The sequence below is a fragment of the Pituophis catenifer genome, unplaced genomic scaffold, assembly GCF_029215685.1.
Source record: "Pituophis catenifer annectens isolate HBS135680 unplaced genomic scaffold, rPitCat1.0.hap2 SCAF_4, whole genome shotgun sequence".
Classification (NCBI taxonomy): Eukaryota; Metazoa; Chordata; class Lepidosauria; order Squamata; family Colubridae; genus Pituophis; species Pituophis catenifer.
The window spans coordinates 13,175,131-13,202,467 of NW_027256884.1; the positions used below are offsets into that span (position 1 = coordinate 13,175,131).

General features: G+C 43.2%; 2 protein-coding genes across 2 annotated transcripts in view; one reads left to right on the top strand and one right to left on the bottom strand.

Moving 5' to 3' along the window:
* The window catches only part of BORA (BORA aurora kinase A activator), a 14,106-nt gene extending 13,172 nt beyond the window's left edge, over nt 1-934 (top strand). The window contains 1 exon segment of the mRNA XM_070944256.1: nt 65-934. Within this exon segment, the coding sequence (XP_070800357.1) occupies nt 65-148 (84 nt within the window). The 3' untranslated portion in view covers nt 149-934.
* DIS3 (DIS3 homolog, exosome endoribonuclease and 3'-5' exoribonuclease) overlaps nt 873-27,337 on the bottom strand; it is a 27,336-nt gene continuing 871 nt past the window's right edge. The window contains exons 2-21 of the mRNA XM_070944254.1: nt 26,638-26,795; nt 25,266-25,459; nt 24,794-24,867; nt 24,448-24,612; nt 23,278-23,448; nt 20,076-20,189; nt 19,851-19,988; nt 17,700-17,846; nt 15,241-15,357; nt 14,450-14,551; nt 14,150-14,214; nt 13,537-13,621; nt 12,588-12,715; nt 11,383-11,469; nt 9,097-9,253; nt 7,396-7,610; nt 6,379-6,547; nt 5,236-5,394; nt 4,343-4,465; nt 873-2,504 (exon numbers count right to left, since the gene is read on the bottom strand). Of these exons, the coding sequence (XP_070800355.1) occupies nt 2,424-2,504; nt 4,343-4,465; nt 5,236-5,394; nt 6,379-6,547; nt 7,396-7,610; nt 9,097-9,253; nt 11,383-11,469; nt 12,588-12,715; nt 13,537-13,621; nt 14,150-14,214; nt 14,450-14,551; nt 15,241-15,357; nt 17,700-17,846; nt 19,851-19,988; nt 20,076-20,189; nt 23,278-23,448; nt 24,448-24,612; nt 24,794-24,867; nt 25,266-25,459; nt 26,638-26,795 (2,649 nt within the window). The 3' untranslated portion in view covers nt 873-2,423. The remainder of the gene's footprint in view (nt 2,505-4,342; nt 4,466-5,235; nt 5,395-6,378; nt 6,548-7,395; nt 7,611-9,096; nt 9,254-11,382; nt 11,470-12,587; nt 12,716-13,536; nt 13,622-14,149; nt 14,215-14,449; nt 14,552-15,240; nt 15,358-17,699; nt 17,847-19,850; nt 19,989-20,075; nt 20,190-23,277; nt 23,449-24,447; nt 24,613-24,793; nt 24,868-25,265; nt 25,460-26,637; nt 26,796-27,337) is intronic.

The window sequence follows — 27,337 nt, forward strand, 5'->3', positions numbered from 1 at the left end:
GGGAAACCTGTGCAAAGGTTGACATGTCTAATGGCCAATCTTTTGGGTCTTCTTTCCTCCCCAGCAGGGAAAATCAAAAACTGGATACTGGGCTGAAAACGCTTGTCAATCCAGCAGCCTCTTCCTGGAAGTGCCTTTGCAGAAATGATCTGAGCTGGCATAGATCTGCTTCTAACTGGGATTGAGAGAGAGAGAGAGAAAGAAAGAGACTGAGACCATCCACCAAAGCTGTGAATGCCTATTCTGACAGATACGTTGACGCTGGACTGGTACAACTGCCTTCCTGCAGCTGAAGGGAAATAAAGATGATCCACCTGGCCATAACCACCAAATTGGCACTGGGATGTTGTGGGCTACATTTGTACACTTGGGATTATCACAAGGGCTCAGTTGGGATTGGAATGCTGCTGCTATATGCCTTCGACAAGCATTGATCCTTGATCTACCCAAGTACAGCCAGTTATGGGCTCACTTCATCAGGCAGGGGCTTCCTTGCGTGAGCATTGCCCACATGCAAAATATAAATGCCCTGGTCTTAAACTTAAGTTGAAGTTAACTGTTTGGGATCAGGCATCGCCAACACGCCAAATGGTGTGGCAGAGCAATAGGTGTGTTACCTTGTTTTCTGTGAAAATGAATAGCATTTGTTTAAAAGAAATCTCTTTCGCGCCTTGATTATGCTGATCATATCGGAGCCCGATGAATTTTTAATAAAGTAGTTGTGCTTTTTTCCCCCGTTTTTCAAAGTTTTATTACCAATGCAAAACAAGAACGACGTTGGTTTCAACAGGAGGCTAGAAATACATTGTGAGAATAAATAAACCTTTTGCACAAAAGAGTCAATGTTCTACAAAACTTTTGTTTTGTTTTGTTTTAAATACTGGACTGGAATTATGTTTCATCATTAAAAAAAAACTTTATACGTTTAAGATAACCATGGTTTCCCAGCCTAATTTGTTATACTCTGAAAAGCCCATGTTAGTAGCTTAGAGTGCTTTTGTCCTTTTTTGTTGTTTGTTTTTTAACAAGTACTGTGGTTCTGCACAATAAGGAAACACCACCTCCCCTTTCCTATTAAAATGGCCATCTTAGGTTGGCTAATGCCAAGATAAAAGCCAGAGAATGGCTCAACTTCATATATTTTTTTAACCTTTACAGGAACTACTGAACGCATGTACAAAATCCTAAATCTCAATGTCTTGTGTTTAAAAAATTGCTGTAACGTTATATTTTGCTGTCCCAAAGGTGCAAAAGTCAAGTGGCAACTGGACTTTATGGTTTTTCTCTGAAGACGTTTCGCTTCTCATCCAAGAAGCTTCTTCAATTGAGTTGAGAAGCGAAACATCTTTAAAGAAAAGCCAAGATGCTTTTCGAAAAAGCATCTTTGGGACAACCATGACCTGGATGATTGAGAATCTACATAGACAAGTTATCTTTTGCTATATTTCAGCCTTGCTATGGAAAAGCTCAGAGGCTGCATGGCCAGGTTGCTGGGACTCTCAGTAATAGAGAAGGCACTTTCCCCATTTAACTTCACTTTAACTTTTCTTCCTTGGCTGTTTAATCCATCCCTCCTAATTAGCTGGGAACTGGATTTTCTTTACAGCACTCATTAAGTAAGTTAATTAAGTAACTGGGGATTGGTAATTTTATCTGTAACAAGAGAGATGCAGATTAGAAAACTTGAAGCGCAAATTGTGAATCGGAAGCTTACAACTTTAACTGTCAATCCTTTGGGGATTATGCACCTTTCTAATTCATCTGCTCCGCTTGTTTTCTTCTAGAAAATGGAAGCAGGTGCTCTTCTTAAAATAGCTTTATCTGGCAGTAGCATCATATCACAAATACTTCAATCATTATCAAGTATCTCCATACCATGGGGCGGGGGTGGGGAAAGACCCTCATTGGAGCCTGGAAACTGAACATTAACATGGGTCTTTCCTAGCAGCTCTCTGCTTTGATCTGTGATAAGTATTGATCCTATTTATCATTTTCCTTGAACCACATTTTTTTTTTTTTACAAAGATAGACCAAGGGACTGAAAAATAGTTTAAAAGATTTTAGAAACTAGCTTTGTTTTGCTGACGAATTAAAAGGTGCATCCAAATGAAAAGGCTGGAATGCAGTCCTAAATTGACAAAACCTCTATTTACTTTCTTTTATCATGGAAATTTTAAAATATCGTGTTGTTTCCTGCTTCTGGAGAAAGATCCAGAAGTTCAGTTTTGGTTAGATTCTTTTAATAAGACATATGAACAGGAGTACACAATTGTATTATCAGGGATGGTTTTAAAACTGGACAAATGTTAAATTTCTTTAAAAGTCTTTTCTACAAGTATAAAAAAGATCCTTTCCCTCCCCCCTCCCTGCCAAATATAATTTATCTCCAAACCAAATAACATTCATTCATTTCTAAAATGAAGTTACTTTTTCACTTTCTTCTTTTTCATTTCTGGTTCTTCATTACCACTTGATTGTGTAGTATCGCTGGAATAGCCTAATATCTGAAAAATAAGAAAATGGTGTTAGACGCAACTTAAGGAAACAATAAAGTTACTTGGTTTTTAATAGAATAGAATTCTTTATTGGCCACGTGCGATTGGACATACAAGGAATTTGTCTCCGGTGCATAAGCTCTCACCGGGCATACAAGCAACAAAGTGGTAAATCATGATCACAATCATTGTAAAATACATTCATCATAAATCATAAGATACAACACTTAGTGATAGTCATAGGATATTAAATAAGCAATCAACATAAATCATCCTAGGATACTAAATAAAAAAATATACCGTATTTTTCGGAGTATAAGATGCAGCTTAGTTTTTGGGGAGGAAAATAGGGGAAAAAATCTGCCTACCAGGTATTCCTCTGGCTAGCCTCCTTAGTCTGGTCAGCTTCAGCACATTAGTTTGCTGTTTTTTACCTCCTGCTTGGGGATAAAAAACAGCTTCTAAAGCACAGCTGATCTTTGGAGAGAAAAGCAGGCAAACCATGGAGATCGCAAGCGCCTCAGTAGGGCTGAAAAAAACCTTCACAGCTGAGAGTCGGAGGGAGCAGGCAAAGCATAGATTGCTTCACTCACTAGCGCCTCGTTAGGTCTGGAAAAAAGCTTCGAAAAAGCTACATTCGGAGTATAAGACGCACCCAAATTTTCAGCCTCTATTAGGAGGGGAAAAAGTGCATCTTATACTCCAAAAAATACGGTAAATTGTCAGATATAAGCTACGTTATAGTCATAAGAAGATAAGGAAACAGGTAATAGGAAAGATGAGAAGGATAATAGCTTTCCACAATATGGTGGGAATTCGTTGTTTAGCAGAGTGATGGCATGGGGAAAAATTTGTCACTGTATCTACTTTTGGCACGCAATGCCCTATAGGTTGTCTTGAGGGAAGAAGTTGAAAAAAGTTTATGTCCAGGATATAAGAGGTCCGTACATAAAACTAGCTTATTAATAAATAATAATTAAAACTGAACCATGGTGGCGCAGTGGTTAGAATGCAGTATTGCAAGCAAACTGCCCAAAAGTATGAAGGCTATTGCTTAATGCATTGTAAGCTGCCCTGAGTCTCCGGAGAAGGGCGGCGTATAAATCAAATTAAAAAAAAAAAAAAAAAGAATAATAATAACTGAAAGCTTACTATGGTTGGCAGAATGCCCAGAAGCAATTTGCAGGAAGCTGATCAGATAAACAAGACAAGACACGAAGGTATGTGAACTAAGTTGTTCCCTGCAAATTGCTTCAGTCGGTGTTCCTCCTTAAATAGGCTAAGGGAGTGGCCAATTAGCCCCAAGCCTTACTCTTGAAGAGACATCCTCCTGAGGAGCCACTCCTGCCTTATGGCAGCTCTGCGCGCCCGTGCATCAAGAAGAGGCTCCTCCTCTTCATCCTCTTCACTTAAGGGAACTTCTGGAGGTTCTGGAGGCCCTGGCTGAATCCCCGCCTCTAGCACCACATCTTCTCCAGCCTCCTCATTGTCTGACTTGAGTGCCAGCTGCATAGGCTGCTGGCGCAGCAACACACCAGCCTCCTCGCTGTCTGAATCAGCTACTAGCTGCACAGGCCGTGTACGGGCCACAACAGTATATAAGCCTAAATCCTATTGCTATTATCAGCCAAAGTTTTAAAATCTACAGCCTCCGTCTGTAAGCAAAAGCAGCCTTTAAAATCTCAATTCAAAGTCATGGCCTCCCTCCAAAATCGTTCCAGTATTCCTTTTCAGGACATTTTGGGGTCTTCCCTGTCTGGTAGGGGTTTGCTATAAGGTCCATAAAGAGACCAAGGGCTACTTCAGGTGTTTCTCCACAATCATCATCTATGTCATCAGGAACCTACCTTGGGCTCCACCAGCGTCATCCGGATTTTCTGATGCTGAACGTTGGAAGAATCCAGCACGATTCTGACTTTAACTTTGTCAAAGGTGCAGAAAGTTGTGCCTTCCACGGTGAGAGAAGGAATCTATGGAAAAGAACGCATTTCTGTTGGTAACCCAGACAGTTGAGTTTTGTTCCCATTTTATGACCTTTCTTGCCACAGTTAAGTGAATCAGTACGGTTGTTCAGTTAGTAACATGGTTGTAAAGGGAATCAGGTTTCCCCATTGACTTTGCTTATCAGGAGGTTGCAAAAAGGGACCACATGACCTCAGGTCACTGCAAGCGTCATCAATATAAACCAATTTCCAAGTGTCCAAATTTTGGTCATATGATCACAGGAATGGCTGCAATCTCACTTTTTTCAATGCCCTTGTAACTTCAGTCACCAAACAAAAAGTTATAAATCAAGGATTAGATTATAGATTAACCGAGCTGGAAGGGACCTTGTAGGTCATCTAGTCCAACCACGCCCGCCCAAGCAGACCCTACACCATTTTTGACAGATGGTGACAGTCCAGTCTCTTCTTGAAAGCTTCCAGTGATGAAGCACCCACGACTTCTGAAGGCAAAGCTGTTCCATAGGTTGATTGTTCTCACTGCCGGAAAATTTCTCCTCATTTCCAAGTTGAATCTCTTCTTGATCAGTTTCCATCCATTATTCCTTGTCTGGCCTTCAGGTGCCTTGGAAAATAGCTTGACCCCTTCCTCTCTGTGGCAGCCCCTCAAATATCGGAACACTGCTATCATGTCTTCACTTTACCTGTACTTAATTGTCAAAGAGCCCTTTGCCATCCTATATTATGCGTTTATGAAAAAAGTAAGTTTTTTTTTTTTTGCAGAAGAAAGCTGTTACCTCATCGTTGAAGACAAGTCTTTCATTTGTCTTGGCCTTTTCTTCAAAGAAAACGGTGCCTTCTAAACCGTATTTGGGAATTAGAACCACAATGGCATTCTTCCTGACAAACAGGATGTAGGCCTCTTCACTGATCTCGCCCTTGTTTTTGAAAAACAACTGGAGGGAAAAGAAAACGGAAACTGTTAATTGCACAAGCCTTGTTGACAATGTCAATAATAATAATAATAATAATAATAATAATAATAATAATAATAATAATTTTTTTAATAATAATAAAACTCTCCCTTCATAAAATCACCCCTGTATAATACGCATCCAGCTCTGGTCCAAACCAGGGGTGAAATGCTCCCGGTTCGGACTGGATCGCCCGATCCAGTAGCGATGGAGGGGGGTGGTTCGGAGAACCGGTAGCAAAAATCCCTGCCCCCCCCTCCATGCCCAGCTGAGCTGCACAATCATCAGAGGCTTTTTTTTTTTTTACTTTTAAAAGCATTTTTTTCTACATCTCTTCGGCCGAAAAAATACTTTTAAAAGTAAAAAAAAAAAAAAAAAAAAAAAAAAGCCTCTGATGATCACGCGGCTCAGCTGGGATCATCAGAGGCTTTTAAAAGCATTTTTTCTACAACCTCTTTTAAAAGCCTCTGATGATCCCAGCTGAGTTGCCTGATCGTCAGAGGCTTTTTTTCTTTTAAATGCCTCTGACGATCCAAGCCGAGTTGCCTGATCGTCAGAGGCATTTAAAAGAAAAAAAGCCTCTGACGATCACAGCTGAGATGGTCAGCCTTTTGAAAGCATTTTTTTACAACCTCTTCGCCGAAGATGTTGTAGAAAAAATGGTTTTAAAAGTAAAAAAAAAAAAAATTGGCCACACCCACCCAATCTCATTACCCTCTCCCACCAAGCCACGCCCACAGAACCGGTAGTAACAAATTTTAGATTTCACCCCTGATCCAAACCCTTGAAAATGTTGAATTTACATCTCCAAACCACTTGCCGTTGTGCTGACAACTTAATGTGAACAAGTGCACACAAAGGCACTGTGCAAGACCACAACTCTTGAGCCTCCCTCGGGCCCCCGGGATTCCGATTCTAACATTCCATTTTTCCTAAACATTCCGGGAGCTGAGAACAGCTGCTCACCTGGGTGTGGAAAGCAATGGAAGCCCTCTGAGCGTACTGAGCCATTTTGTGCCGAAAATTGAGATTTTTGCACAAATCTGCCAATTTATGTTTGTCGGTGAGGTCAGGGTAAGTACTGTCCACCCCGATAGCGACCGCCAGGAGTCGATGTACTATAATATCAGCGTATCTGCAATGAGATAAATGAAATTTTTTTACTGAGAATAACCCACAAATAATGTTTTAGGATATATCACCCCCAAATCAAAGAGTGAGGTTTTACAACAAGGATTTTCCACAGCTTGTCAACCCTGAAGCTGACCTGACCGAAGCCATCTTGGAGCTTCAGCGTTGCCATATTAGAGCTGATAGGGAGGGGGGTTTGAGATACCGTATTTTTTGAAGTATAAGACACACTTTCCCCCCGCCCCCAAAAAGAGGGTGAAAATCTGGGTGTGTCTTATACTCCGAATGTAACCCCGCCCAGCCTCTCAAACGCAGGTTTCAGAGGCTGAAAGAAGCCCCTGAGAGAAGCTTCAGAAAAAAAGCCTCTGAAAGAAACTTCAGAAAAAAAGCCTCTGAAAGAAGCTTCAGAAAAAAAGCCTCCAAGCAGAGCTTCAGAAAAAAAAAGCCTTTTTTTTCTGAAGCTGTTTCAGAGGCTTTCAGAGGAAGAAAAAAAAGTTTTTTCTGAAACAGAGTTTCAGAAGTTTCAGAGGTAGAAAAAAAAAAGCAAGGCAGAATTCGCAACCAACAAACCTCTTGTTAAAATTCACCTTTGGGAACAGCTGATTGGGGGTATTCCGGGAGGCAGATCCACCCACCAATCAGCTTTTTTCTTATTTTCCTCCCCAAAAACTAAGCTGCGTGTTATACTCCGAAAAATATTGTGGCCTTTGGTAAGGTAACGGAGAGAGCTAGGCGGCTAAGAAGCATGGAATATAACTAACTAAATAAAATTACTAACAAATCAGGCACCACAAATCCATATAACGGCCTCACTTGGGATTTGCTCTGAGGAAAGCCCACAAGCAGCCTTACCTTCTGATTGGAGAGGTGAAGTGCGTATATATGGGCGACGCTAAACCATAATGGTGAAAGTCACTGTCCATGCCGGAGCAAAAGTACACGGCTTGCATCATGCAGCGGGTGGCTAAGATGCGTAAGAGGGTATTCAGGTAGGGGAAAGAAGGAGACTCGGCTTTGTCAAGGGAGTCGGCCAGGGATTTTGCACAATCGGTCTTGATTTCCAAACCCTATGGCGGAAAAACACCAAATGAGTTTAATTTGTTTGATTAGCCCAAGGTGGAGTGGTGCAGTGGCCTAGAGGTGGAGCTCTCGCCTCACAATCAGGAGGCTGTGGGTTCGATCCTAGGGAGCGGCAGATATTTCTTTCTCTGTCCACAAAGAGATATTATCTGGTGAGAATTCCGCATTGGCGACAGGAAGGGCATCCGGACAGTAAACACTCAGCTTCATTCAGTTGTCCTAACACCACCCCGATGCAAGGAATTACAAAGTCATTAAAAGAGAAATAAAAAAATAGGCCATATCAAAGGGCAGAGTTCTAAACACATTATTACTGAAATCCTATAAAAACAATTTAAAATGAAACTGGAATACAATACAAAAATACAAAAAGGGGTTTCACTGTATTTTGTATAAGTATCACAAATATTGATGGTGTAATCCAGCAATAAGAGGCTCGGTTCCTGGCACCCACTGGAGAAAGGCAGCCGTGCCAAGGAAAGTTATGAAACCCAGCTCCCGTCAAGGCAACAGGCGTCAATGAACTAGAGCTGTGGTAGTGCAGTGGTTAGAATGCAGTATTGCAGGCTAACTCTGCCAACTGCCAGCAGTTCGATCCTGGCCGGCTCAAAGTTGACTCAGCCTTCCATCCTTCCCAGGTCGGTAAAACGAGGAGCCAGATTGTTTGGGGGCAATACGCTGACTCTGTAAACTGCTTAGAGAGGGCTGTAAAGCATTGTGAAGAGGTATATAAATCTAAGTGCTATTGCTAGAGAGAATTTACTAATTCCCAACAACACTGTCAAACTATTTAGTAAGGCTGTATTACTATTACTCTTCTCATCTTTCCTATTACCTATCTCCTTTTCTACTTATGACTATAACTTTGTTGCTTGTATCTTTACGATTTATACTTTTATTTAGTTTCCTAGTATGATTTATGTTGATTGCTTGTTTAGTATCCTATGACTATGTTGTATCTTATGATTTATTATGAATATATTTTTATGACGATTATGATCATGATTTATCACTTATAGCTTTTATGTACACTGAAAGCTTATGCGCTGAAGACAAATTCCTCGTGTGTCCAATCACACTTGGCCAATAAAGAATCCAATCCAATCCTATCACACTATACCCTACCCTACCCTACCCTACCCTACCCTACCCTACCCTACCCTACCCTACCCTACCCTACCCTACCCTACTCTATTCTATTCTATTCTATTCTATTCTATTCTATTCTATTCTATTCTATTCTATTCTATTCTATTCTACTCTACCCTACCCTACCCTACCCTACCCTAACTTTGCCGCATCTCCTCTAAAACTACTTCAAAGTAAGAGAGAAACTTCAATTGGTGCAATATTTCCTGAGCCCCTTTTACGGGCAGGAAAGGCCAGCAAGAATTCAGGGAATCCCATTCACATATGCGGAGCCTTTCATGCCTTCGTCCCACCACCAGCGGAAGACTTTCTGGAATGCCTTGCCTTAGACTTTGCAGCCTTCACCAGGATGTCGTAATTGGAGGGTGGGGGAGCCGGATGCTTCCTCAGCAAGGCGTGCTCTGAAAATTCCTGGTTGATCTTTTGGGCAACGGAGATGTTAGCCAGCAGCATAAACTCTTCCACCATGGAGTTGGTCTCTCTGCAGAAAGGCAAACGGGGGCTCATAAGACTCCCAAGAAAACAGCCAGCCTTGAGCTGATGTGTTTGTTTCTCCTACGGGACAGGAACTAAGAGGAGGAACAGAGAATCAGGAACACCGTGGCCCTGTAACTGGACACCATTTCTTTTATGCACTCTGGACAATACAAACCAGCAAGGGCTGCCCAGATCCAATCAGTGACACTCATTCCTCCTTTCCCAGAACCTCAATGGCTCAAGAACCTCTATCTCAGAATGCCACCCATAAGCACCTGGGCCTTCTGGTTATCCAGTCCCTTGTGAAGCATCCTCACATGTTTGTTAATTGATTAGGAACTCATCCTGTTTGGGAAAGACAAACTCCTGACCCTCCAAAACTTTTCAGATTGCCCTGTTCATTGGCAGGGCAGGAAAACAGCAAAAACCAGTGACGAATGGCTGCAATTTAGTAACTTCATCGAGGCTCCCATTCAAAAGCTTTTCCAGCCAACTTATGTCTTATGTCAACTGTCTTAGGTCCAAGGATATCCACGAAGGTTGTATGGCTGTAGAATTACAGTAGAATTCTTTGCTACCTCCTCTTACCGGTATCGTTATTATGATTATTAATACTCTGTCTCTTTGCATGTACACTGAGACAGTGGTGGAATTCAATTTTTTTTACTACTATTTTGTGGGCAGTGGCTTGGTGGGCGTGGCAGGGAAAGGATCCTGCAAAATCTCCATTCCCACCCCACTCCAGGGGAAGGATACTGCAAAATCCCCATTCCCATCCCACTCCAGGGGAAGGATATTGCAAAATCTCCATTCCCACCTCACTCCAGGGGAAGGATACTTCAAAATCCCCATTCCCACCCCACTCTGTGATCAGCCAGAGGTGGTATTTGCCAGTTCTCCGAACTACTCAAAATTTCCGCTACCGGTTCTCCAGAACCCGTAAGAACTTGCGGAATAGTACCCCCTGCATTGAGAGCTTCTGCAATGGAGACACATTCCTTGTGTGTTTATTTGGCCAAATAAACTATTCTTCTCTCCTCTCCTCTCCCCTGTATTCTACTCTCTGACTCGACTCTACTATACTCTACTCTTCCCTACTCTACCCTTCTATTTCATTTCATTCTATTGTATTCTAAACTTACGGCTTCTTCCAATGATGTCAATACCAAAACAGCACAAGGGTTACTACGAGAATTATAAAACTGCTCCTTGGACAATAACTAAACATGCAATATTCATTGCTTTGTCGTGGATACCCTTCCTCTTTCGATCCTGTATAAGTCTGTCCCAATGGCTGGGCTCACATGTCCTATAAAGCTACAATTGGGTTAAAATTCACAAACACCTGGTCCACATCTAACATTAAACTGTGTTTATTATGTCTTCAGCATACCAGGGCCATCCTGAACATCATTAGGAAACGGCATCCTAAAGGTTTATGAGGAAGGAACTGTTGTGACTTAGGCTCACTTAGTCATTGCAGGACACAATTAGTCCCAAATAAAGCTATTTTATTATAACAGCTGAGAATTACTTCATTCCCAGCTTAGTCCAAATTAATTCCAAAACAAGTCCTTCAGAAAAAGTCCTTTGGGCTCATCACAAACCTTTATCTTCTTTGGCACCCTGCCAAAGGCCTTCTTGGCAAAGCTCCATGAAGTTCAGAAACGAGAGACACCGACTGGAAACAGATTTAGTAATGTTGCTTTCCTACAAAGAGCCCAAGACCCTTTGCTGCTCTTTTAAGCCTTATGGGAGGGGCCAATCATCTCCTGGCCTTACTCCCGAGTTGTCCCTTTTGCTTTAGCTGCTCTTGACTTCTGGCAGCTCTTCTCATGCGTGCATTAGGAACAGGCTCCTCCTGTTCCTCTGCCTCTCTACTGTCCGCCTCTGGAGGCTCCAGAGTCTGCGCATCACTCCCAGATGGCCCTGGCCCCATTTCTGCCTCCGACACAGAGCCCTCGTCCGGGCCTTCCCCAGACTCCAGGACTGGCCCATGGTCCTCCCCAGCCTCCTCACTGTCCAACTCCGCTGCCAGCTCCACAGGCTGCTGGTGGACCACACAGGGAACCTTTGGACCCGACAGATTGATTTCCCGCCCCCCCCCCACCAAAAGAAAAAGCAGGCACTCACTTGAGTTCCTTCGTCTGCAAATCAATCGGATCGTGGGTTTCGCTATCGATGTGGAATCGAACCTCGGGTGAAGAAAGAGTTAAAGCCCTAAAAACAAGATTTAACAAAGCAAACATTTTACACAGAAATAGATACAGAACTTTACCGTTGTTGTGAAATGACTCCACCACCCAATTCTGTAGGATCTGTTTTAAGACAGGAAGGCCATTCCGACAGCCCTCCTGGCTTCAGAGACCTGGATTGACATGGATTCATTCACAAGTGACCCTCTAACTTGCCAGGCATGTTTGTGGCCAAACCCCGAGATCAGCAAAAGGCTGGAACAGATTCTAGAGAGGAGCTCTTGGTTGGCTTCTTCATCCTTTTCAGAGATCCCCTTAAGGCCAGACTTTGGCGTCATACATCAAATATGTGTTTCTCCTTTCAAATGTGCCTCCAAGGACATCATCAGTGGCTTGGCCCAGGATGTCTCTCAAGTGAAATGAACTTATTTCCACTGCTTTGATCACATTAGAAATGCCTAAAGGGAGCTCTCAGGAAATTAAGCCCTGCATCTGAAAAGCTTCCTTTCCTTTCCTCTCCCCTCCCCACTCCCTTCTCTTTTTCCTTTCCTTTCCTTTCCTTTCCTTTCCTTTCCTTTCCTTTCCTTTCCTTTCCTTTCCTTTCCTTTCCTTTCCTTTCCTTTTTCTTTCCCTTCCCTTCCCTTCCCTTTCCCATCACATCTTTCTTTTCCTTTCCTTTCCCTTCCTTTCTTTTCCTTCCCCTTCCCTTTCCCTTCCTTTCTTTTTTGTTAGAGTGTACACAGCATGACTGCTAGTTTTTGAGACAACCCAGGAGCAAAATACAGTACACAGAAGTTTTTCAAACAGTGGTTTATCTACAAGTTATATATATATACATACACATGCTAAGCAAGGCCAGGCAACCAATCAATCTTCAATACATGGGAGGAGAACATGAGGAGAGAGAGAGACGCCCTCTAATGGCCTCCTTTATATAGGCAGCTTCTTAAAGGGCAATAATCCTGCTGACTCATCCTCAGTCTTAAAAGGGCTGGTCAGCTTTAAATCATCAATCCCTTAACATTTTTCCTTTCCCCTTCCCTTCCGTTCTCTTCTGCTGCCAAATGCCAGCCAGGTCCCGAAGACTGCAACGAGTCAAGAAAGAAAAACTGTTCCGTGTTACATGCAGCCTGGACCCCTTACCCTTTTTCTCGCCGACGTTTCTTAAGGATTTTAGCCAACCTGTTCAGCCCACGGAGGCTCATGGTAATGTCATCCTTCAACGTGGCAGAGTCTATTTTCATTTGGGCCTCCGCATAGGTAAGCGAAGCCTTCAAAGTACAAACAAAGGAAAACAAGGAATGTGGGGGGAAGGAGGAGAATCTCTAAAGCCAATGGATTTAAATGTGAAAAAAGTCAAACATGAGATTTCTGATATCGGCTTGCGACCTCATAGCCCAAGGCTGCTGAATTTGTGATTGGAGAAAACAAAACCATTTCTTTTTACTTTATTTTCATTCTGCCCCTCAATTTTTATGGTAGTGTCAGGGGTGAAATCCAAAATTTTCCCCTACTGGTTCTGTGGGCGTGGCTTGGTGAGCGTGGCAGGGGAAGGATACTGCAAAATCTCCATTCCCACCCCACTCTGCGGCCAGCCAGAGGTGGTATTTGCCAGTTCTCCAAACTACTCAAAATTTCCGCTACCAGTTCTCCAGAACCTGTTAGAACCTGCTGGATTTCACCCCTGGATAGTGTACGTTATTTGTGTTACACAAATAGATGTTGCTTTCTTGTCCACCAAAATAACCATCTTATCTATGGAACAGAAATTTACTGCTTTGTTTTTGTAAAAGCAAATTAAAAAGGGTTGACTTTTAAAGAACAGCGCACAGAAGAAATAACCAAACTTCTTGCCTGGGTCTGTTCCATAGTTTAATGTTTTCCTCAGGTAACTCATTTCTATTTGTGAAGAGTATTTTCAGGGTTTGCAATCTAGATTTGAATGCAGAACATTCAGTATTTCTACTTTATTTTATTTATTTTTTTTGTATCCACTTTAATGAATACAAGCTCCTTTCAGAGTTAATCAGAGTCCAAAATCAATTATCTCAGCATCGGATTTTCTAAACGGCCCAAATACTTTAAACCCTACCTTGGAATTAATGACACTTTTTGTAAATCTAGTCGCCAGGATTTCAGCATTCTGATTCATTTCCCAAATACACGAAAAGGCAAACCTAAGGAAAGGAAGAGAGTTACTGACAGAAAAGAAAAGCACACCACAAAGTGTTCACCAGTCAGCCAAGGTCCCCTTCCCTCATTATATTTCAATGTGCCTTACTTTAACCTCCATCCATCTCTACCTACAACAGTGCCTTCTAACCCCCAAGGACTGGCTCTGAGGGGCTTGAGCCTGGACTTCTGGGGGGAAAGCAGCCACTGGGACTGGCCTACGCTGTTTACGAAGCTGCTTCGAGCCATGGTGGCACAGTGGTTAAAATGCAGTACTACAAGCTACTTTTGTTGACTGCCGGCTGCCTGCAGTTTGCCAGTTCGAATCTCACGGGCTCAAGGTTGACTCGGCCTTCCATCCTTCCGAGGTCAGTAAAATGAGAACCCAGACTGTTGGGGGCAAATATGCTGACTCTGCAAACTGCTTAGAGAGGGCTGTAAAACACTGTGAGGCGGTATAGAAGTCTAAGCGCTATTGCTATTGCTTCCAATCCACAAAAAGGGTGGGATAATCAACAGCTCTTAACAATTACCTGTCCACATTGGATCTCAGCGAACATAAGTTGGAACTCAGTAGGTCGGGAACCATATCAATTCTCTGCAAGAAACAGAAATGGCATTGTGGACTCTGAACACTTCCAAAGTAAGCTGACCGAGATGGTCAAAGCAAGCATAAAAGATTCGCCAGGCTTTAAATGTAGATCTTTTCCCATACGTTCAAACCACAGAAACACATAAGAACAATAGAAGCTTTGCGTCCCATCTTACTCAGGGAGGTAGGGCAGGAGAGCCATGCTGTCAGCAAAAGAAGGAAAGAACTCTCCAAAATTTACCTTTTCACACAGATACACTGTGGTGCCCCTTTTGGCTGATTCTTCGTCTAGAGCATTTCCTGGTCGGATGAAGTGGCTGACGTCTGCAATGTGCACCCCAACCTAGAGAGAGAGAGAGAGAGAGAGAGAGAGAGAGAGAAAAGAAGAGATTCTTTAGCATTTAGGAAATTTTGCACCTGTTCCTGAATTTCTGACTGTCTCAAGAGCATCGTGTGAAGTTAGCTTCCTCTGTTATCTTTTCCAACAAGTCTGGTGGTGCAGTGGTTAGAATGTAGAATTGCAGGCTGACTCTGCCCACTGCCAGGAGTTCGATCCTAACCAGCTCAAGGTTGACTCAGCTTTCTATCCTTCTGAGGTCATTAAAATGAGGATTCAGATGGTTGAGGAAAATATGCTGACGTTGTAAACCGCCCAGATATTTACAGAGAATGCTGTAAAGCAGGGGTCCCTGATCCCCGGACCAGCGACCCGCACCGGGCCGCAAACTGCCAGGAAACGGGCCACACAAGCAAGTGAAGCAGTGGTGTGAAACCACACACCCCTGGTCTGCAGAAAAACCACTCCTCCCGGAACCGAGCTGCGGCGCCCAAACGTTTGGGGGCATGACTGTAAAACACTATGCAGTGGTATATAAGTCTAAATGCTATTGTTATTCCTTCTGGGCCTATCCCACTTTCTACCCTTGATGTTTTTGCTTCTTCACTGCAGGCAGAAATCAGGATGCTCAAGAAGAGGGCCATAAAACGATGCAAAGGCACACCGGCATTTCAAAGACCTGTGAAAACACTTGCCTCCAAGTTTCCATTTTCCAGTTCCCTGCAGTGCAACGCATCATCGATATCGGTACACCCAGGAGGATCCACGCTGCACACACACAGTTGCCTCAAGTCCTCTCTCTGCTTCATATCCTGAAATTTCATTTTCAACGAAAAAAGAAAAAAGAAAGAAACTCATGTCATTGGCGAAAGTCCTATGAAAAACCACCAAGGCTTGCTAACAGAGATTAGGTTCCATTGAATGCCGCTTCTGTCTCCCTTAAATCAATAGACTAATTTTGTGGCACCTTAAAAGTCTAGCAAAGTCATTCTCATATACAGGCAGTCCTCGACCTACGACCACAATTGAGCCACAATTTCTGTGGCTAAGCGGAACCTTCGTTCAGTGAACTTGGACTCATTTTTACGACGTTTCTTGCCACGATTGCTAAATGAATCGCTGCAGTTGTTACGTTAATGACATGGTTGCGAAGTGAATCTGCCTTCCCCCGTGACTTTGCTTGTCAGCAGGTCACAAAAGGGGATTGCGTGACCCTGGGACACCGTGGCCCGTCATAAATACGATACCAGTTGTCCAGCTGGCTCTGAATTTTGATCATGTGACCATGGGGGTGCTGCAGTGGTCGTTAAGCCTGAAAAAAAATGGTCATAACTCACTTTTTTAGTGCCGTTGTAACTTTGAACGGTCACTAAACGAACTACGGTAAATTGAGGACTACCTCAATATAGATTAGATTCTGTTGAATGCCAGTTCTGTCTCCCTAAAACCGACAGAATAATTTTATGGCAAAATTCTTCCAGGGGCTTAGAGAAAATTAAAGTAGTTACGTAAACCATATGCAAAGACAAAAATGCAACTTAAATGAACAATTACTATGGAAAAGAACAAAGACAAGATTAAATTAAAAGGATACCCACCCACCCCCAAAAAAAGATCTTAAATTAACATGCTGTTCTGCAATTACAACACACAACTGCCAACTCTAAGAGGGAGATGCTAAGCCAGTGATGGCTAATCTTTTTCCTGTCGCGTGCCAAAAATGGGGGGAGCACGGGGAGTCAAGCGTGTGCGTGCCCACACCCATAATTCAATGCGCCCCACCCCCCATGCATGCACACACGACACCCCCCATGCTCCCCACGCTTTTGGCACGCAATGGCACAGTGGGCCCGGTAGGCCTGTTTTTTGCCCTCCCCAGGCTCCAGAGGCTTTCTAGGAGCCTGTGGAGGACAAAAATGGTCTTCCTCACCCTCCTGGAGGCCGGAAATGGCCCATTTGCCAACTTCTGGTGGGACCGGAAGGCCCGTTTTTTGCTCTCCCCAGGCTCCAGAGGCTTTCTAGAAGCCTGGGAACAGCGAAAACAGCCTTCCTCACTCCCCCGGAAGCCGTCCCGAGGCCAGAAACAGCCGGTTTCCTGACTTCCGGTGGCCTCAACAGGCCTGAAAATCAGCTGGCCGGTGCACGCATGCACGCTGGAGCTGAGCTAGGGCAACGCTCGTGTGCCCACAGATATGGCTCCACGTGCCACCTGTGGCATGCGTGCCATAGGTTCGCCATCACGGTGCTAAGCAGACCTAAATTTCATGCTATCAGCAGAAGACATATAAACTAAAAATCAATGGCAATAAACAATGAATTTTACTTTATTCTGCATGAAGCTGGAAGAAAAACTATATCTAAATGCGGGAAATCTTTGGGCCAAGGCAGAAAATAAAACACATTTCTTCATTCCTATACAGTAGTGGCCAAAATTGTGGAAACCTTTCGCTAAAAGTGTATTTTTGAGGTTTGATGGCTAATAACACTTTTTTTTTGGAGTTTCAAGATAATCATATTCCACTGCTGGAATAGCCTGGGAATAGCCCAGACTTCCTTAACCCAATTGAAAATCCATGGAGCTGAATAAAGAAACTTGTTAGTCAGAAGTGACCCAGCAATAAAACCCACTTAATAGAAGCAATCATTCACGTTATTGGTTTCACATTATAACAGCTGCAGAACTAAAAGACTTGGTTCACTCCATGAGAAGACGTGGTAAGACCGTAATTCATGCTAAAGGTTACCCAACTAAGTATTTATTAACTGATGTGCTAATTTTTGTATATCTTGTTTTTTCTATGGTGATAATTTTTGTATATCTCGTTTTTTTCTACGTGTTTCACTTTTCTTTATACTGTAACTGCTATTCTAATAGCAAATCCTTCATAAAAGTGATTGCATTACATTCTTGATTCAATGATCTTTCCATTGATATATAATTTTATGGTGCTACTTTTTTTTAAAAAAAAAAAAGTGGTTTTATTAGCTAGTTTTAGAAAATACACTTTTCCCAAAAGGTTTCCACAATTTTGGCCACTACGGTAGACTTCATTTCTTGGCAACATCGTAGGATGACCTGCGTATGGAATAAAGTTGTTTGGGTGATGACAAAGGGGGGGGGGAGGGTTTGCTTGCAAGGATAATGTGCCCCTACCTCGTCACTGATGCTCCAGGGCATCTGGGGCAGGAAACTAAGAACTGCTTGAGAAAAGGGCTGATGAGGAACGTCATGTTCAAGTAGCAAGACTTCAGTCTCCGTCTCCTTATCGCCAGCTGCTCCCAAATTCTTTACAAAATGTCCCTAAACCAATGTACAATTTAATCAGTACTATGAGAAAGAGCAGATTTGGAAGGAAAAAAAAAAAACCCAACCAGAATAATAAAGACAATTGGCATCCTACATCTGATGGAGACTTTACAGGAAATCTAAATTCTAGCCAAAAATGGTAAGAGTTCTGTGTTATGGGGAAGACCTGTTACAGGTTGGGCTGCTTGTAATGTCTGACTTTTGCTGAACCAGGACAAAGAGGGATTTGGGTTCCAGGGCAAACTGGATCACACTACAGGTAGTCTTCGAATTACGACCACCATTGAGCCCAAAATTTATGTTGTTAGGTGAGAAATGCTTGCCACGTTTTGTTAAACGAATCACTGCAGTTGTTCCAATTAGTAACACCGTTGTTAAGCGAATCTGGTTTCCCCCATTGATTCTGCTTGTCCGTCGGTCGCAAAAGGGGATCACACGACCCCACAAGGCACTGCAACGGTCATAAATGTGAGTCAGTTGTCAAGCATCTGAATATAAATCACGTGACCATGGAGATGCTGCAATGGTCGTATTAAGTGTGAAAAATGGGTGTAAGTCACTTTTTTTCCAGTGCTGTTGTAACTTTGAATGGTCAAATGGTCACTAAGTTATCTGTTGTAAGTGGAGGACTACCTGTATTGATCAATTCAACCTGGGTTTGGGAAAAAAAGAGAGAATTGCAAAAAGGAGATCTATAGACAGAGATTGTCCAGAGATTAATAAAAAAAAAGTTTCCCATAACTGTCCTTTCCTGGTAGCTCTACCTGGGCACGTCCTGTTACTTCTGTGACACAAATATGGAAGTGGCTTTTCTCTTATCTTTTTCCAAGGTTTCCCCTCCCCTGCCCAATTTACTAGCCTACCCCCCTGGCATCTCCTGATGGTCTCACATTCAAAACAATTAGCAAGTGAAATACCGTATTTTTCGGCGTATAAGATGCAATGGAGTATAAGACACACCTACCTTTTTTGGTGAGGAATAGTAAAAGAAATCTCCCTCTGCCTCTGAGCAATTTTGCCTCCTTGCAGCAAACAGCCTGATTTACTTTCATTTTCGTTTTCAGCATAGCTTGATTAGCACAAGGAAAAAAAAATCTGCTCCAGCAATTTACCTCTTTGCAGCAAGCAGCAGAGCCCTGAGAGCAAATCAGCTGAGAGTTGGGAGGCCGATCCAATCAACTTGTGCTAATTAGGTTGTGCTGAAGCTGAAAGGAGCTGTTTTTTCTTGCTGCTTGCTTGCAAGGAGGTAACTGCTGTAAGGCAGAGGCCAATAGGTGGGCAGGGCTACATTCGGTGTATAAGACGCACCTAAATTTTCACCCCCTTTGGGGGGGGGGTGGAAAGGTGCATCTTATACTCCGAAAAATATGGTAATTGTTACAATAAGTGCAGAATTTTGGTTGCCAGCCAAAGCTGCTTCTGCTTTTCCTTGCAAAGGGTCAATGATAAGAGCCGTGGCAGTGCAGTGGTTAGAATGCAATATTTTAGGCAAGCTCTGCCTGCAGCCAAGGGTTCAATCCTGACTGGCTCAAGGTTGATTCAGCCTTCCGTCCTTCCAAGGTCAGTAAAATGAGGACCCAGATTGTTGGAGCCAATATGCTGAATCTGTAAACCGCTTAGAGAGGGCTGTAAAAGCACTATGAAGCGGTATATAAGTCTAAGTGCTATTGCTTAGGAAGGAAGGAAGGAAGGAAGGAAGGAAGGAAGGAAGGAAGGAAGGAAGGAAGGAAGAAGTAGTGGCAGCGTTTAGAATACAGTATTGCAGGCTGACTGCCCACCGCCAGGAGTTCGATCTTGACCGGCTCAAGGTTGCCCAGCCTTCTATCCTTCGGAGGTTGCTAAAATGAGGGCCCAGATTGTTGGGGGCCATAGGCTGACTCTGTAAACCGCTTAGAGAGGGCAGTAAAGCACTATCGAGTGGTGTGTAAGTCTATTGCTATTGTTATCTGTTAATCTTCAGCAACTACTAAGCCTCACAATGTTTCATTTCCGACTTACATTGGGATACCGGGATGTTTTAGGCCATCCGTCAATAGCCACAATGATTCTTTGCCCTTCGAGGATAGAAGCCTGCCTGGTTTCTATCCGAATTCGAGGAATTCTCCGGTCAGCTGGCGTGAATAAATGCCGCCTGGCCTGGCGAGGAACAAGGACAATGGCTTTTATTACAGTTAAGAACACAGTCGCCAAATCAAAGGTGCAAAGGTCCATCTTCGTTCCTACCTCTTTAATGTGTGATTTAGACAGCATGCCACAATATGGCCTCCAGTTTCTTTTGATAATCCCCACAACTTTGCCTGTTGGTCGTAGCATTGCCGTGTTCACTGAAGTCTTCAGCTAAGGGTTTAAGAACACATAGCTGCAATTGAGACTCGTGTGGACAACAAGGCAGTCGGATCAGTTAACATGCCTATCTATAATCCACGTTCCACTCTCCAGTTGTAAGAAATGCTGTATCCTGCACAGCTGGTAACATCTGCACACCATTCAGGTCGGGCAACAATAGTTTAAAACAAATGCAAAATATAGTCAACGCCAAAAAAACAAAACAAAACACCACTTATGAAAAAGGACTTCAAGGAAAAGCAGGGAGGTAGAACAGATGAGACATTTCGTTATTGTTACTGGTTTTTGGAGCGGATGTTGGACGACAATCAAATACAATTTTAATTCATGGAAAAGCCCCCCTGTCTTGTGTCTGCCGCTGAACAGGCTTCAGTCATAGCCTGATTACAACAGAAAAGCTTTACAAGGTTATTTCCCAGCATCTCTCATGTAAGGCTGGATTTCGGGATTCCTTCAACCATTTGAGGGAACCAACCAATCTGCCTTCCATAGTAGGAAAAGCAAAAACTCTAGGTCAGCAAGGCCATTATGACATCATCTGTTACATTTACATACATCTTGGAACCTAGGTCCTCCGGAGCCCGCAATAAAGCTGGTTGTGTGGATTTAGCACTAGGCAACCTCTACAGAGGAATTATTGAGTGTGTCGTCTTCACCTCTATAACGGTCTGGTTTGGTTCTACAACCCAACAAGACAGACACAGACTTCAGAGGATAGTTAGAACTGCAGAAAAAAACAATTGCTACCAACCTGCCTTCCATGGAGGACCTGTATACTGACTCAAAAAGAGGGCTGTGAAAATATTTACAGACCCCTCACATCCTGGACATAAATTGTTTCAACTCCTACCCTCAAAACGACACTATAGAGCACTGCACCCCAGAACAACTAGACACAAGGACAGTTTTTTCCCGAATGCCATCACTCTGCTAAACAAATAATTCCCTCAACACTGTCAAGCTAGTTACTAAGTCTGCATTACTATTAATCTTCTCATCGTTCCTATCATCCATCTCCTCCCACTTATGACTGCATGACTGTAACCTTGTTGCTGGTATCCTTACGATTTATAGTGACTGTTTCCTAATATGATTTGATTGCTTATTTGTTCCCTATGACTATCATTAAGTGTTGTACCTTATGATTCTTGACGAATTTATCTTTTCTTTTATGTACACCGAGAGCTTATGCACCAAAGACAAATTCCTTGTGTGTCCAATCACAATTTAGTTTAATTTAGTTTAATGCGATTTATATGCCGCCCTAGCTCCAATGGACTCAGGGCGGCTCACAACAGTAAAATACACAATAACATTAATACAATATAAAATTTAAAAGTCCGAATTAACAATTTAAAATCAATTTAAAAACTATTAACTATCATAATTGGCCAATAAAGAATTCTATTCTATTCTTAGGAATTCATTGGGAATTTCTGCTCCTGCTAGAAAAGAAATAAAAATGCAAATGGTTTCTGGCCTTTATAGTTGCCAAACTGACTAGACTGTATGTAACACGAGCTGGACTTCAAGCAGTCAAGCCTTCACAATAATTTGCAAGAATCCTGAGTATTTCGAAAGAGTAAAGTTCTGCATGCCAAATCAAATTCTCTCCAAGAAAAGTTTGCTGTTGTCCAACAGTGGAAGTGAATAAACTTCCACCATCTTCTGGTCTGCTCTTAGTTTCTTGGGCTTCACAAGTTCTAAAGCCGGCCAAGACAGCCTGCAGGACACCCTGGGAATAAGACTGGCCCTAGAGAGACTCATGTTCAAGTCCACCCTTGGCTGTGGAAGCTCCTGAAGGGAGGGCAGGATCTAACACTTAAAGAAATTAAGCTCTAAAGAATAGAGGTATAGCTTCAAAGCCCTAACAGCTAGATGTCTATGGAGATTCTCAGTCATCCAGGTCATGGTTATCCTAAAGGTGTCTTTCCCCCCCCCCCCAAGAGTCAACTGGACTTTGTTGCTTTTTCTTTGAAGATGTTTCACTTCTCACCCAAGAAGCTTCTTCAGTTTGAGATGAAGACAGCACAGACTCATCCTCCAACAGCCTGCGCTTGTGCTCAACAGCGAAGGGACACTAGGCAGAAAACATCCTGCAGAAAGCACAGCTCCAACCTCTCAGTGAAACAGAGCTGAAGAAGCTTCTTGGATGAGAAGTCTTCAAAGAAAAAACAGAAAGTCCAGTTGCCTCTTGAAAAAAAAAAAAGCAACTTTGGGACATAACAGCTAGACCTTTGCTTTTGGGGAGGAAAGGCTCACAGGGCAGAATTTTGTCCCATTTCCAAAAAGGTGATAACTTCTTCCCAGACTGACATCAATTCCCTAGTCTTTGAATACAACCACCAACGCAGAATTTTCCTTTGTTGTTGTTGTTAGTTGCAATGTCGTGTCCGACCTATCGTGACCCCGTGGACAATGTTTCTCCAGGCCTTCCTGTCCTCTACCATCCTCTGGAGTCCATTTACACTCACGCCTACAGCTTCAGTGACTCCATCCAGCCACCTCATTCTCTGTCGTCCCCTTCTTCTTTTGCCCTCAATCGTTCCCAGCATTAGGCTCTTCTCCAGTGATTCCTTCCTTCTCATTAGGTGGCCAAAGTATTTGAGTTTCATCTTCAGGATCTGGCCTTCTAAAGAGCAGTCAGGGTTTATCTCCTCTAGGACTGACCGGTTTGATTGCCTTGCAGTCCAAGGGACTTGCAGGAGTCTTCTCCAGCACCATAGTTCAAAGGCCTCAATTCTTTGGCACTCAGCCTTTCTTAGGGTCCAACTTTCACAGCCAGACATTGCTACTGGGAAAACCATAGCCTTGACTATACACACTTTTGTTGGCAGAGTAATGTCTCTGCTTTTTAGTAAGCTGTCTAGATTTGCCATGGCTTTCCTCCCCAGGAGCAAGCGTCTTTTAATTTCTTGGCTGCAGTCCCCATCTGCAGTGATCTTGGAGCCCAGGAAAACAAAATCTGTCACTACCTCCATTTCTTCCCCATTTATTTCCCAGGAACTGAGAGGGCCGGATGCCACAATTTTCCTTGGAGGAATGTAAAGGGAAAGCACAGAAGCAAAGAACGCCATACCTTGTTTTGATCTTCCTCTTCTTTTTCAATATCCTCTTCCTCATTCTTGGTCTCATCATCAAGCAGAATCACAGAAGATGGAGCAGCCCAAGCATCCTTGGACAGCAGTTCCACGGCTACGATATCCTCATGCACAGCACGATTTAAGTGTTTAAGCCCTTGTATTATTACCTTAATGTGAAGTAAACGATCAGATTTAGGTACCAAAAGCCATACGGGTAGGCGACAATTGAGCCGCAAATTTCTGCTGCTAAGCGAAACATTTCTGTTAAGCAAATTCTCCCTTGTTTTATGAACTTTCTTCCTACAGTTATATAGTGAATCCCTGCAGTTGTTGAGTTAGTAACACTATTGTTAAGTGAATTTTGCTTGCCAAGTCGCAAAAGGGAATCATATGACTCTGGAACACTGCGACCATCACAAATAATAGTCAGTTGCCAAGCGTCTAAATTTTGGTCTTGTGGCCATGAGGATGCCACAAAGGTCCTAAGTGTGAAAAACGGTCATAAGTAACTTTTTCGGGGTCATTGTAACTTCGGTCACTTAACGAATTGTTGTAATTTGAGAACTACCTGTATTTGGAGATGACTTACAAAAGAGATGCGTTCCAGTAAGTCCTATGCCAAAGAAATACCCAGTGACCCCTGCTACAATGGGGATTAATATTAAAGATGACCCACTATATTTAAAACAAAAATCAGAGTTTTGGAGTAGCTCTTTTTGGAGTTATAACTAACTTAAGAAGTTAGTGGTGGCGCAGTGGTTAGAATGCAGTATTGCAGGCTAACTCTGCCAACTGTCAGCAGTTCGATCCTGACCGGCTCAAGGTTGACTCAGCCTTCCATCCCTCCAAGGTCAGTAAAATGAGGACCCAGATTGTTGGGGGGCAATAGGCTGACTCTGTAAACCGCTTAGAGAGGGCTGTAGAAGTCTAAGGGCTATTGCTAATAAGAAGTCCTTAAATCTAGAAGTCAATGTCAGCAGGTAGATAGTAAGACGCCAGCAAGTTCCACCTGATCTTTAACCTCTCACAGAAATGCATATTTTCGGTGTCCATCATACACTCCATTCCAACATACAGGAGTTTAGAGAAGACGATCCCTGCGATTCCTACAGAATTTTTCATTTCCTAGTCAAGAATTTCACAGCCAATCAATATATCAAACCAACCTCTTTTTCTTGGTCATTGCCGTGAATCCAAACTGTGGCTTCCAAGTAATTGTCTCTGCTAGCTCTGAAGGTGCCCTGAAGGTAAAGGCCGGACTTAATGCCCTGCTGCAGTTTGCTGAGCGGGAGATGTTCCAGGAAAATGATCTTGCTGCTTTCAATTTCATTCTGTAAAAGAGATTTGCACACAAAACGTCCCTTGCAATGTTGCAACTAATAAATGCATTTCAGGACCTTGGACTGTAGCCCCGATTCTGCACTGAGAGAACATGGCATTTTCAGTCTTCTTATAGACCCTACTGCCAAAATTCAGCAGAACAGAAAATAACACTTGCAGTTGAAAATGTACCTCTTCATCATTCAAGCAAGCAAGCCGATCCATAAGCTCGGGATGACCGATTAGGCTCTTTACGTACTCTTCACCTAAAACAAAAAAAGAGAGCGCAAAATTTGCACTTTGAGAAATGACGATCATTTACACAGCAGGAAGTTTCCTTCAGGGAGAACAGAGAGCAATGTGGGCAACAAATGAGATACCAGTACACACTTATCACTCAAAAAAAAGAAAGATGGAAAGTTTTTTTTTTTAAAAAAATAAGAGAGTGGACACTAGGAAAATAAGCTAAAGAGGGAGCAACCTTCCAAGGGAGGCTGGTTCCCAGAATTCTTGGTAGCATTTGAAGTCCCAGAGGAAGAATTACTTGGCCATCCCTGAGAAGGAAATAGCCAGATGAAAGCAGGTCTTCCCAGATGCACCTGGGCCCTTTGAAGGCTCTTAGAAAACAAGCCATAGCTAGGAAAGGTCAGAAGGTCGGACTTACAGGTAAATGTGGTTATTCCCTCTTCTACAGCTTTCTCTTTATTTTTGCGGTCATTTGTGAGCAAGATGACCAGGATGCTTTCTTCCCCTTGCGATTTTCTCAAGTGCTCCTGATACCACTTGGCTACCAACCGAATGGCTCGGTCATTGCGGTCGTTTGCATTTTCTCCTCGTTCTTGTTCTATGTAGGTCTCTCTGGAAACAGAAACCCAGAGGGACGTTTTAGGAATGAAAACCATACCTTGATTTTTTTATATATCTACCCCGTTTCCCCCAAAATAAGACATCCCCTGATAATAAGCCCAATCGGGTTTTTGAGCACATGGCAATAAGGCCAAGCGCTTATTTCAGGGTTCAAAAAAATATAAGACAAGGTCTTATTTTCTGGTAAACACGGTATTTCGGTAAAGTCAATGCCCCCACCCCCTCCCCCTCCCTCACTGACCAAGGCTACTGAAACTGTTAAGGTGGTTTTAAGAGCGCTAATAAATTGTGGGAGAAGAAATCTAAAGGTGAAATGGAAGTCAAACGACAATTTAATGTAACATGGAATGTACCAGTATATCCAAAGAATCAAACTGGCACGGGTTCTTAGGGCTTTAATGCAACAAGGGGCATTTTGCACAGCTCTGATGAAAATCTAGCATCGTTTGAATGGTTGAAATAATCCTGTTAGTCAGAAACTCCAAATCAGAGTCAAATGTATGCACTGGAAGAAGAAACTGCTGGGATCTAATAGAAAATATTGTAGTAACACATTAACCGAATAGCGGACTTCATGAATCACAGACCTCTGGATCAGCAACAACAACAACAACAAAGGTAGGAAGCATTCATAACCTTGCCAAAACATCTCTGCCAAGCAATGCAAATCAAGCAATTGCAGAAATCGGGCATTATACTGGCAATTTTATGTCCTTTCATTTCATAAAAATAAAAACAGTAGAATGAAAAAAAAGGTAAGATTTTCCTAATTCCCAGTGGGATAGCAAGATAGCTTTCCATCGTGCAAAGACGGTAAGCTCATAGATATAGAATAAAATGAAAAACATTATTCAGAGGTGCGGCAGCCATAGGAAAGGAACCAGACGGAGGCAGGACCCATAACTCTGCTTTCACACCATGACTGAGCAGCTCCTTTCCAGCAAATGGTTTTGAACAGATGAGAAGTTTAGGACCCAAGAAAGGATTCCATGTATCTCTAAACATTGGTTTAGAGAAACCAAAGTTTCTCAACCTCTGGGACTTTTAAGAGGGTGGACACCAACTTCCAAAATCCCCAAGCCAGCCCAGTTAGGGGATTCTGGGAGGTTGAAAAACCGCATTTCAGTGTCAGAGGTAAGGTTTGGTAGCATCAAGCTGGTGAGACCCACTTGTGATGCTCATTGGTGAAGGCGTAGAAGTGCTTCTCGGGGGCAGCAATGGCGTCCTTGATGCGCCCGTAGACGGCTGCGCTGCGCTTCCGCACCTCCTGCAGGACTGTCTGCGGGACGATGGCGTTCCCAATGGCCGCATCTTCCAGCACGTCGATCTGTGAAGGAAGAGGAGGAAGGACAAGAAGGGAGGATGAGGACAGAATAAAGAAGAGGAGAAGGAGGGAAGAGAAGGACGGAGGAGGGAAGAGGGAGAAGAGGAAGGAAAAGGAGGAAGGTGGAAGAAAAGGAAGAAAGATGAGGAGGAGGAGGAAAGAGGAGGGAGGAGGAAGAGGAGGAGGGAAGAGAAGGACGGAGGAAGGAAGAGGGAGAAGAGGAAGGAAAAGGGGGAAAGGTGTAAGAAAAGGAAGGAAGATGAGGAGGAGGAAAGAGGAGGGAGGAGGAAGAGGAGAAGGAGGGAAGAGAAGGACGGAGGAAGGAAGAGGGAGAAGAGGAAGGAAAAGGAGGGAGGTGGAAGAAAAGGAAAGAAGATGAGGAGGAGGAAAGAGGAGGGAGGAGGAAGAGGAGAAGGAGGGAAGAGAAGGACGGAGGAGGGAAGAGGGAGAAGAGGAAGGAAAAGGAGGAAGGTGGAAGAAAAGGAAGGAAGATGAGGAGGAGGAAAGAGGAGGGAGGAGGAAGAGGAAAAGGAGGGAAGAGAAGG